The 12,288-nt window shown below is 42.7% G+C and overlaps 1 protein-coding gene across 1 annotated transcript in view; it reads left to right on the top strand.

The window, feature by feature from the left end:
- LOC148899500 (uncharacterized) overlaps window positions 1-12,247 on the top strand; it is a 29,678-nt gene extending 17,431 nt beyond the window's left edge. The window contains exons 3-7 of the mRNA XM_088994787.1: window positions 228-279; window positions 1,061-1,184; window positions 2,750-2,901; window positions 9,767-10,003; window positions 10,950-12,247. Coding sequence (XP_088850913.1) covers window positions 228-279; window positions 1,061-1,184; window positions 2,750-2,901; window positions 9,767-10,003; window positions 10,950-11,627 — 1,243 coding nt within the window. The 3' untranslated portion in view covers window positions 11,628-12,247. The remainder of the gene's footprint in view (window positions 1-227; window positions 280-1,060; window positions 1,185-2,749; window positions 2,902-9,766; window positions 10,004-10,949) is intronic.
- Window positions 12,248-12,288: the final 41 nt, after the last annotated feature.

The raw sequence follows: 12,288 nt of genomic DNA, 5'->3' as shown, positions 1-12,288 counted from the left end.
AGTACATTAAGCTAGTGGCAGCCATATCTGTCACTCACTGGAAATGTAATATGTTAAATCTACTGCATTTGCTGTTAACAGTATACAAATCACAAAAAATGTCCAGGGTATCTCATTTCCCCATATTCCTCAAGGAAATGCTTGCAAATTGTTATACACGAACACAGAGGAAATTAAAACTCAGAAACACTCTTGAAAACGTGTGTATTTATTTATTTATCTTACAGACCGAAACTGTGTCTAAAAAGAGAGAGCTCCTGCGCATCCACCATTTCTGAGGTACAAATACTGCATGCAACTTTTTTTCTTTTGCTTTAACAAGGTCTGTTGAACTCAACTATAACGATACTGAATATGTTAGAATAGAAGAAAACAAGAGCAGCACAGGCAATTCTTTTAATATGCCCGCTTGGTAAAATACACAGTTGAATATTCAAAACCAAAACAGAAACTCTTCAAAGGTCATAATGTATTGTGTTGAGCAACTCACCACATAAAAGAAATGTGCTTTCTGTTTTGAGCGAGAAAAGGTTTCTTCAACCATCATCTGTACTTCTTTGAAGGTGTCGAACGTTTCGCTCCACATCCAAAGAGCTTTGTCAGCAAACTAAAGTTGTGCTGGTAAGTCTGGCCCGATATATAAATCCCTAAGGGACAGAGGTGGAGGTGCCATACCTCTGCTCTGATAGATGCCTGCAGTAAGGTTGGGGGAGCAGAAGACTACTCTCTGAAGTCAATCTGGTTACCTTTTTCGTTCTGCCTGATTATCTCCAATGTTCTATGCTTGGCTCTGATCGCCTCATTTGCTCTGGTATCACCTCATTAGTATGACTATGCCAATGTGGTAACAACCTAAGAAGTCTGTTATAACCATATGAACTACATTACTTTTGTTTTTCATTTGGCAGCCTATCTTTTGGATGCATTCATTTTGAAATGTCACTGAAGTACAGATGACGGCTGAAGAAACCTTTTCCTCGATGGACCACTCCTGTACAACTGAGAGCCTACACAGACGTATTTCTGGTTTGAGGTTTAAACTTGTTGTGTTGTGCTGTAGGTGCCAGAGGCAGTACAGAACATGAGGGTGGAGGTAAGTGAGCTACAACCAATGTCTGAGAGTCAGACAAACCAAGAGGTTCTCAGGGATCAGGAAAACATCAAGTACAGCCCACCGCACACAGGTGAGAAGACCCAACAGCTTCACACTTTAGGCTTGCACATTCCAAAACCACAGATGTTTAGTATTGTTATGTCTCTTGAGGCTTGGAGGCAGGACTCAAGTGACGAGGGAAAGTGGGGAGTTCGGATCCAAAGTACACGGCGAGACAGATACTTGTGAACCAAGAAAAGTCTTTACTGAGACACATGTGCAAAAACAATACCAATGGCGATGAGTGAGGACAAAAGAATAATGCAGACCTGACGGAAGTCGCGAGGGTAGCTTTCTGAATACTCCGACGAAGACGGTCTAGTTCGATCGGCAAATATAGTCAGAAGGCACAATCAAGGGAATGACAAACAGCTGCCACCGGGCGGCCCGGTAGTTGAGTGGTTAGCACAACGGCTTCACAGTGCAGAGGTCGCCGGTTCGCGTCCCGGTCCGGCCTCCCTGTGTGGAGTTTGCATGTTCTCCCCGGACCCGCGTGGGTTTTCTCCGGGTCCTCCGGTTTCCTCCCACACTCCAAAAACATGCATGGCAGGCAGATTGACCACTCCAAATTGTCCCTAGGTGTGAGTGTGAGAGTGACTGTTGTATGTCTTTGTGTGCCCTGCGATTGGCTGGCAACCAATTCAGGGTGTCCCCCGCCTCGTGCCCGAAGACAGCTGAGATAGGCTCCAGCACCCCCCCGCGACCCTAATGAGGAATAAGCGGTACGGAAAATGGATGGATAGATGGACAAACAGCTGTGGGAACCAAGGTGCGTGATGATGGGAGGGGCCGTCTCCAGGGAGCAGCAGAGGAGGTGACAGGAAGGGCGAGGCGCGCCCAGGACGGCGACGAGATGTGACAAGTATGCATGTTAAATGAAGACAAAATTGTCCATAGGTTTGAATCTGACTATGAATGTAGGTGGTTTTGTGTGTGCGTGCATGCATGCATGCGCGCGTGTCTGTGTGTGTCTGTGTGTTCGTGTGCGTGTGTTTCAAATGTGTCTCAGATGCACTCTGAGTATTGCTCAAAAGACAGCTGGGAATTCTCTCAAGAGCGACTCTGATGGAGAGCACTGAAAACAATCCTGGTTTATATTGAGCTAATCTGATTATGATGATGAACACCATTTAGTTTTGCCACCCAGTGATTCACCATCCGTTAACCGTAGTCCCACCTTCACTGGTCCCAAAGGAGAACTGTTGGTCTATGCCATGTTTGTCATTTTTTTTTTTTGCCGAGGGCCACATTGTAGTTATGGTTTTCTCTCAAAGGCCATTATGAATTTGGGTTCAAAGGAAAGTGATGTAACAGAGTCTTCAACTTCCCTTCAACATGTTGCAGGCATCAAATCGAATGAATGAGTTAATTATTGGGGAAAAAAGGATAGATTTGAACATTAAATATCTTTATTGCGCATTTGATTAAAAGTAGGATGGAAAGGTTTTCAATGGGATACAGAAAAAAATTATAGTGCATTTTCCCATACAAGAGAATGCTTTCTTAGTACGTGCTTGATTACATTCATTCATTCATTCATTCATTCATTCATTCATTCATTCATTCATTCATTCATTCATTTATCTATTTCCTCAGTGAGTGGTGGTGGTGGTGGTGACACATCCCAGAATACGGAATTGGACCTTTCCTCCAATGGCTTGGCAGAGCTTGATTTTGGTCCAGATGAGGTGTTCATCATATCGTCAGCCTCGAGCTCAAAACGGCCATCCTTCTTGCAAGACAGCTATGTATGCCAGAGCTCCTGAATTGTAACCAAATTAATTCATTGGTTATTTCCAGCCCAGGCTTTTAAATTACATATCTCAGATGAATTGAATCAACATCCATTTTATACTGCTGATTCTGTTTTATACTGCTGATTCAGAGACAAGATGTACGCTGGGCTAGTTCCTTGTCAATTAAAGGGTATACACAGACAAAAATCCCCTCTGAAACAGATATCCACACCTATGCACCTAAAAAAGAAAAAAATCACCAAAGTATGTGTAACAAGAGCACACAGTTCCTCACAAAGCTGTGATTGTAAATTCTAACTCCGAACATTGTAGATACGTACAGTATAGAGAAAAATCACAAGTGAATGTCTTCGACTACACTGCAATTTGTTGAGTCGGCAGAAAAAAAGAGAAATGCAATTTACACAACTGAGCAGTGGTGGGCCGTCAGAGCCAGCAAGGCCTTCTCTGCTGGCCTAACATAATCAGACATCATTATCATAATTATAATAAAAGTCAATTTCATTGAAAAAGTATTTTTTTCTAAATATATATATAATTATTCTACATACTGTTTTCTTGATGTTATATTATATCCATTTGGTTATGCTCCTTTCAGTGTTGTCGTTTTAGGTCAGTTTTTAATCCAATCAGAATTCAGCTAGCTTGTGTCGCCAGGCTGTATGAAATCTGACCGACGCCTTCAGAATCAACAGTGAGGGCGTCTGTGTGCTGTACATGAACGGGCACATGTAGTTGATATATATAGTTGCGATAGCCAATCAGATCACGAGTTGGCACAGTAAGGCCAGCTAGAGGGCCTCGCGTTGAACATGACATGTACACGTCCTGTGATTGGATACTCACTTTACCTCAGCCCTCAGTGAAGGCAGCGCTATGAAATGCAAATGCAAATCAACCAAGCTACAACAGATCAGACCCGGAAACTTTAGCAGAAAAACCAAGTATATCTACTCGCTTTTTTAACCCACAATGGCTGAAGGAGAGGTCAACTCGCTGTCGCATGTAGGCCTATTCTCAAGAACAAATGTAAAATATTTGTTTACTTTTATTTTCAACAAATAGTTCGTTTTGTGAACGTCTTGTTGTTTTTCTTATATTAAACTGACGTTTTGTAATTTAGCGTAAAATCTTGTTAAAGATTGCATATTCTTGGTGGATTTAATAAAACTTTGTGGACAAATGATTTTAAATGTCCTTTTATTTTTAAGTGTTTGCAGTATCACGTATAGTGACAAGTTCTAATTTCTGATGCAGATTTATTGATGTGTAATTGCTCCGGAAAATAGCCTGTGTTGTAGACGATTAAGGTGATGCCACGCACAGTACTGCGTGCGTGTGCTTTTGTAAATGATATCTTCAGCCGTTGTGTCATAAATTATGGTATTACGAGGGATATTTGTTCAAGTCGGACTAAGTAGGACTTCATTGAAGGCCGAGGTGTGAAATGCACGGACCGCCACTGCAACTGAGTATTCCGATTCCATGTGAATTAAAGGCATGTCATTTAATGTAACGATCATGGTGAAACGGTTTTTATGACTCTGTATTGACCCATTGCTTGAATTGAGGCTTCAGGGGTCGCCACAGCGAATTAGTGTCCTTTGTCCTCAGAGGTTTGATTCGCATGTTTGTCTGGTTTGGCCGTTAAAAAAAAATAAACAAAAAAACCCTTACCGTCATTAAATGGTCAGGCTAAAAAAAAGTGTTTTCAGCAAACATTGTCTTCCCTACTGTCACGTTTTGCAAGGTGGTGATGGCGGGTGCGGATCCCAAAAAGCAGGCAGGAGGGAGCAGGAAGTTGTGTTTGACAAATTGTATTAAAATAAAGTCCGCAGGAACAAAATCTAAAACATCAAAATCATCTGAACGGAAAAAATACAAATTTTCAAAAGAAAACCAAGATTAAAAGTCCGCCAAGGTTAAACAAACACATGCACAGCATACAATGCATGTGATTGCAGACAAAGCATGCAACAAACAATGAACAGACACTGGATGGTCGTGCCGGGAGTCCTTTTAAGTGTCACTGATTAAAACGACCAGCAGCTGCAGGCTGCAGGCAGGGCTGACGTCGCTACCCGTTGGTTGCTAATCCGAACGTGGCAGTCCGCCACTGATCGGGACGACCAGCACCTGTGCAGGTGCAGGCGGGGCGGACAGCGCCACCCATTGGTCGCCAACCAGATCATGACACCTACTTGATTTGTTCTGGTAGCTTTTTTTTGAAGGACTGGCAACTTTTTTCTATACCCTGGGCAAATGGAGTATTATCAGCAGAGCCAGATTCCTCATGCCAATTTTATGTGTGAGTGTGCGTGGGTGCGTGCGTGCGTGCGTGTGTGTGTGTGTGTGTGTGTGTGTGTGTGTGTGTGTGTGTGTGTGTGTGTGTGTGTGTGTGTGTGTGTGTGTGTGTGTGTGTGTGTGTGTGCGTGCTGCGTGTGTGCGTGTGTGTGTGTGTGTGTGTGTGTGTGTGTGTGTGTGTGTGTGTGTGTGTGTGTGTGTGTGTGTGTGTGCGTGCGTGTGTGCGTGTGCATTTGTGTGCATATCGCATGCTTCCATTGGTGCACAGTGTGTGGTCTGCCTGCGTGTGTCCTCCATGCAGACGTACACAATATTCATCTGATGGAGGCAATGAGGTAGCCATATTATCTTTGTTGACTGAGTAGCTGTCCTTTTTATCTATCAAAGCACTAATATATGTAACCATGTTTTTTTTATTTTGTGGGAAAAAGATGTTGCATTTTATCAACAGACATCAATCCACATATTACACTGAATTCAACAGAGAATGTTCGTCTCTTAGCCCTGTTCCTCCCATTCCTCCTGTATGTCTCACGGCATTCTGGTCTGAGAGTTATTTGTCACCTTGTGCATCAAACCTAAAGTCCTCATTGTGTTTGGGGTGATTTGGGGACTAGAGGAATATTTTATTTAAACCCCGAGTTAAGTCTTGTCTAGACAAAGCTAGCCGTTAGTGACTCTGGGAAGGATTATTTGAGACTTGTTCTCCCACTGATGGGTCCAACGCCTAAAACCTTAGCCCTCCCCATAATAATAGCAGCTGACCGATCAGGAAGGATAATGTAGAATGCACACGTCCAGGCTGTCAATCATAATTACCCTTTCGAAATCCAGTTGAAATGAATAGACAGTTCGGTAACAATAAATAGCTTTCATGGTCATTTCAATCGTAAATTGGATTGTAAGATTATGGTGTTTGTGTTTGGTTTCTTGGGTTTTTATAATTCCAAAAAGTACTTTTAGAAATAGTTCATGATGATTGACCTTGATCTACACCAACTTTTAATAATACCACAGCATAAAGTATTTAAAGGGGCCACGGGTTCACATCACTATGTTCTACCGTATTCCCACCACCAACCGCTTTATTGCAACTTTCATTCCAATCTGTTGAGAAATGTGCCATTTTGACATTAATATGCACCCATTAGAGTCAAGCATATCAGGATATGAACTAATACAGGTGAATGGAGGTCTTTTTAGAGCTTAAAAACACCGGCAAACAAATAATCCAATTCCATTGGCAATTGCTATGCGGTTTCAGACAAGATCATTGCTTTCTGATTTTTATGGCCAGTCTCGTTACCAGAGATGCTTGCTTGCTTCAATAACAAGGCTCTTGCACAGTGCTGGTCATTGACCATTGTGTCTGCAGTTGAGTATATCCAATATTTGCGCTATTTTTGTTCAGTGGGTATCCCAATCATAATTAGTTTGTCACCCGTCTGTTGTTTTGGATTGTGTTAAGACCAGTGACGCGCGGTGAGGTTCATGGCTGGTGAGGCATTGACGTCATCACAGTCAGATTGACAAACATATGAACTCCACAGAGTAGTTTATTCACCATTTGATTGGCAACAGTTAACGTGTTTTGTTTAAAATGTCATGTCAGCATTCTTTATATACTGTATACAAACTGTAGCATAGAAAAAAATAATTAAAAAAATGTTATTATCGTGTTACCTTTACTTATAAATGAAGTCCAAGCCACGGTGTCTCAGTGGAGATCACTGCCAGTGAAGAAAGTCGTCCTTGATCAGTCCTGTTTTCAGTCTGTTGTGCTGAGAATGCCCGCTCCACTGATGCTGTAGTAGCTGGAACAGTGAGCACGAGCTGCAACAACTTTGTCCCTTCAGGGATCGTTTCAATGAGATCCTTCTTGGCCAAAAAGCTGAGAAGCTGTCCAGGAGATTTACATTCATCCCTCATCGTTTGTGAGCTATACAGTCCGGTGTTGGTCTTCCTTTTGTTATTATCCCCTGCTTTGATTGAAAGTCCAGTTCAGAAAATTCTTTCAATTTAGATATGTCATCCACCATTCTGAAAACAAGGCCAAGCAACACGAAAAAATGACTGGATGGTTGCACTTAACTTGCTAACTGTTTACTGTAGCTTGGATTGGATTGGATTTGCCTTTATTAGTCTCGCAGTGAAGAAATTTACATTTCACAGCAGCAAAGTTATGAAAGCTAACTAATTGCTACCACTAATTCTATTATTCTGCAGCCGAGGAGTCGCAATAAGAATCTCTAATCACCAGCGCCCCCTGTCATGACGCAGGAGAACTGTGTGCCTCACCTATGCACACAGTTTTGAATAAAATAAACACTGTAGTACAGTGTTTATAATGTACAGGGACTGTACATTATATACACCAGCTAAACTGTAGAAATTTAGTTCATATACTAAAAGCTTTTGAACACTTTAATAGCGATATGCAGAGGGACAGCAATGCGGTCTCACTGCCGAGCAAGCAAGTACAGCTAACATAGTGATTGCGCAATCAATGGTGAGGCTCAGCTGGCTGCTGCCTCACCGCTCGTCGTGGTGAGGTTAAATGGAAAAGAACGTTTAAGTACACATCACGAAATAAATATAACTTAATTTATTTTGTCATTTGATATTTCCATGATGACAGGTGAGGCACTGCCTCACCTGCCTCCCCTGACTGCCCGTCACTGGTTAAGACCCCAAAAAAACTGTGTAGGTGTATTCGCTGTTGGCCTTTTTCCATGAGTGAAACATTTTTTTTCAAAGATAGCACCTGAGTAGGCAGCCGTCACCAGGGGCTCTTCAACAGCCTTGCTTTTTTGTGTTTTTTGTCTTTTTGTCATGGACCTGTTTACATTTTTTTGGGGCCACAACATCTATTGCAGTGTTTCTTAACCTTGTTGGAGGCATCGAACCCCACCAGTTTCATATGCTCATTCACCGAACCCTTCTTCCAATGACGGGGTGGACCTCTGTGGCGGAGGATCCACCAAACCCCTGAGACCGAGTCACCGAACCCCTAGGGTTCAATTGAACCCAGGTTAAGAACCACTGGTATAGTGAGAAGAATCTGTGGTTGGTGGGTACACCTTCTCGACAGCACGCGTGTACAAGCATTGAGTTTGATTGAGAGGAATGTTGTTCATTTTCATGTCGTAATGAAGTTTAAGGATGCCTAGAAAGGACAACTTCAGATTCTCCTGCTCTACATTACAGTGTGCTTACAAGTGAATACTAAAATTGCTTGCTGATGCACTCTTGCTTCAAATCAGAGGATTGACTTTTCTTTTAACAAAAAAATAAAATAAAAAATCAAATCTTATTTTGTTACCTGAATTATATATTTTTTTAACTATGGACACATTTACATAGTGTGTATGAATTTGCAGTGTCAAATGACACAATATAGTGCTTTGGTGTCCCACTGTGGAGCCAGTGACTGTCAATGTATTTGCAAGTAGGACTTTTTGAGTTCAGTTGACATTTAGTTATACTTTTTTAATGGAAAGGAGGACCAACTTTTTTTTGTTGTTGCTATTTTTAGATCTTTTCATATTGTTTTGGGTATCGATGAGAAGGTTTCTTCAGCCGTCATCTGTACTTTTTGAAGGTGTCGGACGTTTGCCTCCTATCCAAGAGGCTTCGTCAGCGAACTAAAGTCTGACTGGTCGTATCGGCCCTATTTATATATCCCTAATGTCCAGCCACGGCGGCGCCGGACACGGCTATGATAGGTCCCTACTCTCAGGTTGGGGGGAGCAGAGAACCACTCCCTGTGTGTCCCTTAACGTGTTTATCGGTTTCAAACCGAATGAAAATTGTAAAGAGCAGTACATTGGGGCGACTCAACAAATTCTCAAAAAAAAACGTTATCAACATCGCAGGGATAATACTAGCGGGCCTCAATCGGCAGTACATTTGCACCTAAAAGCTAGCAACCACTCATTTGACGACAATGAGGTTAAAATCTTAGCGAAAGAACATAGATGGTTTGAAAGGGGAGTAAGAGAAGCGATTCTCATTAAACAACTAAATCCTTCATTAAACCGGTCTGGTGGGGTGAGGTACAATTTGGATTGTTCATACAATAGCCTGCTTAAGCAACACAGGTTAGGCAACATTCGTAATGCTGATGAGGTGGGAGTGGGGCAAATAGGCCAGTCGTTAGTCAGGAATGTAGGAACAATCAGTGGGGCCACAGGGAGTGGTCCTCTGCTCCCCCTAACCTGAGAGTAGGGACCTATCATAGCTGTGTCCGGCGCCGCCATGGCTGGACATTAGGGATATATAAATAGGGCCGATACGACCAGTCAGACTTTAGTTCGCTGACGAAGCCTCTTGGATAGGAGGCGAAACGTCCGACACCTTCAAAAAGCACAGATGACGGCTGAAGAAACCTTCTCATCGATGGACCACTCCTGTACGACTGAGAGCTTACACAGACGTATTGTTTTGGGTATTTTCATATTTTCTCTTCACAAATCCAAAATGACTTTCTCCCAACACAGCATTCTCACCTGCATTGCGCATTTATGGCTCACTTGATGTTTTGTTGTTTTAGCAAAGGGATCGGTTCCTGACGCACAGTGACTCGGGTTCCAGTCCAGTTGGCCACACGCTCCCGCCTGCCTCTATCACCTCACCTTCTGGTCCCGCCATTGATGGAAGCGGCAGCTGTGCCAGACCAAGAGCATGGAGCGTACGCACCTTCCAGGAATTCCTCCCTCCGCTGTCGCAGCTCCATAAGAAATGGTGCAGCTGGAACTCGACCAGTCCCTTCACCAAGCTAATAGACAGCGTCAGTACCCAAGACTTTGCTGTGTTTTCGTTTTCACGTACAAGATCGCATTTGCCATTCAAGATTGAGATAGACTTTTTCAATACATAAAATGGCCCTAAGTTCAAAGGCAGTGGCGGGAATCTGTTAGATCATTCTTATGGTCCACATTATTTATTATATGCCATTTGGACAACCTGTTCATTGTTGCTTCTTGCGGGTGTTCCGCCACAATTTTTTGGGGTGGCCATGGTGACACAACGTATGACCATACACACTTCAACTAATCAGTTTTTGGGCCTCAAGGGGACCAACCAATACTTCACCAAACTTTGTGGGTTGTTTTGCATTGAACAACCCAACTATTTGGGTTGTTTTGAAACAACACCCCCCCCTCGAAAAATGTGCATTTGTACAAAATGAAGCAGAAAGATGTAATTTGCCTTTGTTTTAACCCATATTTTTTTCCCAGTCTTCCTTACAGAAGACAGATAATTTTAGTTTGCATTTTGATCTATTGTATACTTTTAACCATGCAGTTTCTACTCATGACTTGGCAGCATATGGAGGGGTCAAAGAGCAACACATCCATGTGAAAGTGGCAGAAAAGTCACAGCTATAAAAATCTTTCCTTAGCTGGAGGAATGGCAAAGTGGAGGCCAGGTGGTTATCAATCATGTGACATTCTGTCAGTGTGACAGCATAATGAATGTGGTTAATGAGGGCAACATCTTGAATTTGTTCCTCTTAGTTGAACTTGTCACAAGAACTTTTTAGAAAAGGCATATTCTGGGTTCATTTCCTGTTCCTATTCCTGTTGATGGCAGGTTTAGCCCTGCTTATAAGTTACTTAGCCACTGAGGTTTTCATTATGCAAATTTTTACCTTCCCAACTCTTTATGGAAAGCAAAATTCCCTTGGTAAAAAGAGTCTATTGTTGAAGACTAATGATCCGTTGTCATTGCAGGCACCTCCCGGTTTGGGATCTGATAACAGGAAGGTTCTCTCAGATGTCCACCTGGCGGCCAAGACCGACACAAGCACCACCTCTGACTCGTCCATTAGTAACGCTTCCTATCCATTTGCTCAGGCCGCCCAGAGGCAGCGGCGTTTTAACTCGGCAAGCAACCTGTGGCGCTCCCGCTTCACAGGGCCTTGCTTTGGTCTGCTCTCTGGAACGGCGGTGCCTACCAAGACTACCGGTCTCAATCACACGCAGAGCTCCCCAGCAGAGCCCAACTCTGTTTCTTCTTCCGTCATCCAGGCTGACATTGAGCGTCACCAGGCAACAAAAAGATGTGATTTCCCAGTCGAGGGCGATCATTTGAATGTAGTACCTGTGTTTGCTATCTCTGAGGAAGAGGACAGGCAGCCTCTGGTTACATCTGAGCACCTGGGCCAAACCACTGGTACCGCCATCCAGAACGGACTGGCTCGGGGAATAGTTGACAGCAAAAGACCCGTCAGTATGACTCCCAGCGTCAGCCCTCAGAATCAGAGGGTAAGACTGGAGTGGCGGCCATTCGGGAGCCAAGTGTCAGGCGGGGGTTGTCCAGCCCCTTCCAATACAGCCACCGCCATAAATGACTGCCAGTTACCACACAGCCACCCTCCTGTGTTGAGCAGTGCAACAAACCACATGTGACCAGCAAGTACTCATTGTTTTATACTGTATGTAACCTACTTTATTAGGAGAAATCAACTTTTGAAAATGATGGCTACTCTCTGGAACGTATTTTTCTTTGGGATGATGCTCAATATACGCTGAGGCCCTAATTGCTGCGTTTGAACCACCCCACTTTTAGGACCACTTTTTCAAAGTCACATTTGTGTATTAGTTTAACTCATTTTGATGAATTATGATTTTCCAACCACGGCATTTCAATAAGGTATTCAAGTGTATATTATGTAAAAACATTGTCATATCCTCTAGCCATCGATCCCTCCCTCCTTTATCTCATACTTGCTTCCCCAAAGTATAACTCATACATTCATTGCTTGCAAACATTCAGTGCATTGTCTAATTTAGCTGGATTATAAAAGGGAAATGAAAACGCTGTAAAATATGTACAGTACTAACATATCTGTCGAGGATTTTAGAAACAAATAAGCAATCATAATAGTATTTATGAGGTCATATGAATTATGTGATGTTTAAATAAAGTTCGTCATTTTTATGTAGTGTACCCAATATGTGTATTGACGACTTCTAACATCGCAATGCATCATCTGCTCATGTTTTGGATGTGCATATTGACAATTTTGGCAGGTGGTTTTCAACTAAACAAGAATTTTAAAAATGGGGA

This window comes from Hippocampus bargibanti, linkage group LG04 (assembly GCF_051943395.1).
Source record: "Hippocampus bargibanti isolate YZ-2025 linkage group LG04, ASM5194339v1, whole genome shotgun sequence".
Taxonomy (NCBI): domain Eukaryota; kingdom Metazoa; phylum Chordata; class Actinopteri; order Syngnathiformes; family Syngnathidae; genus Hippocampus; species Hippocampus bargibanti.
The sequence above is the reverse complement of the archived record's forward strand: the minus strand, read 5'-3'. Positions and strand labels throughout refer to the sequence as shown.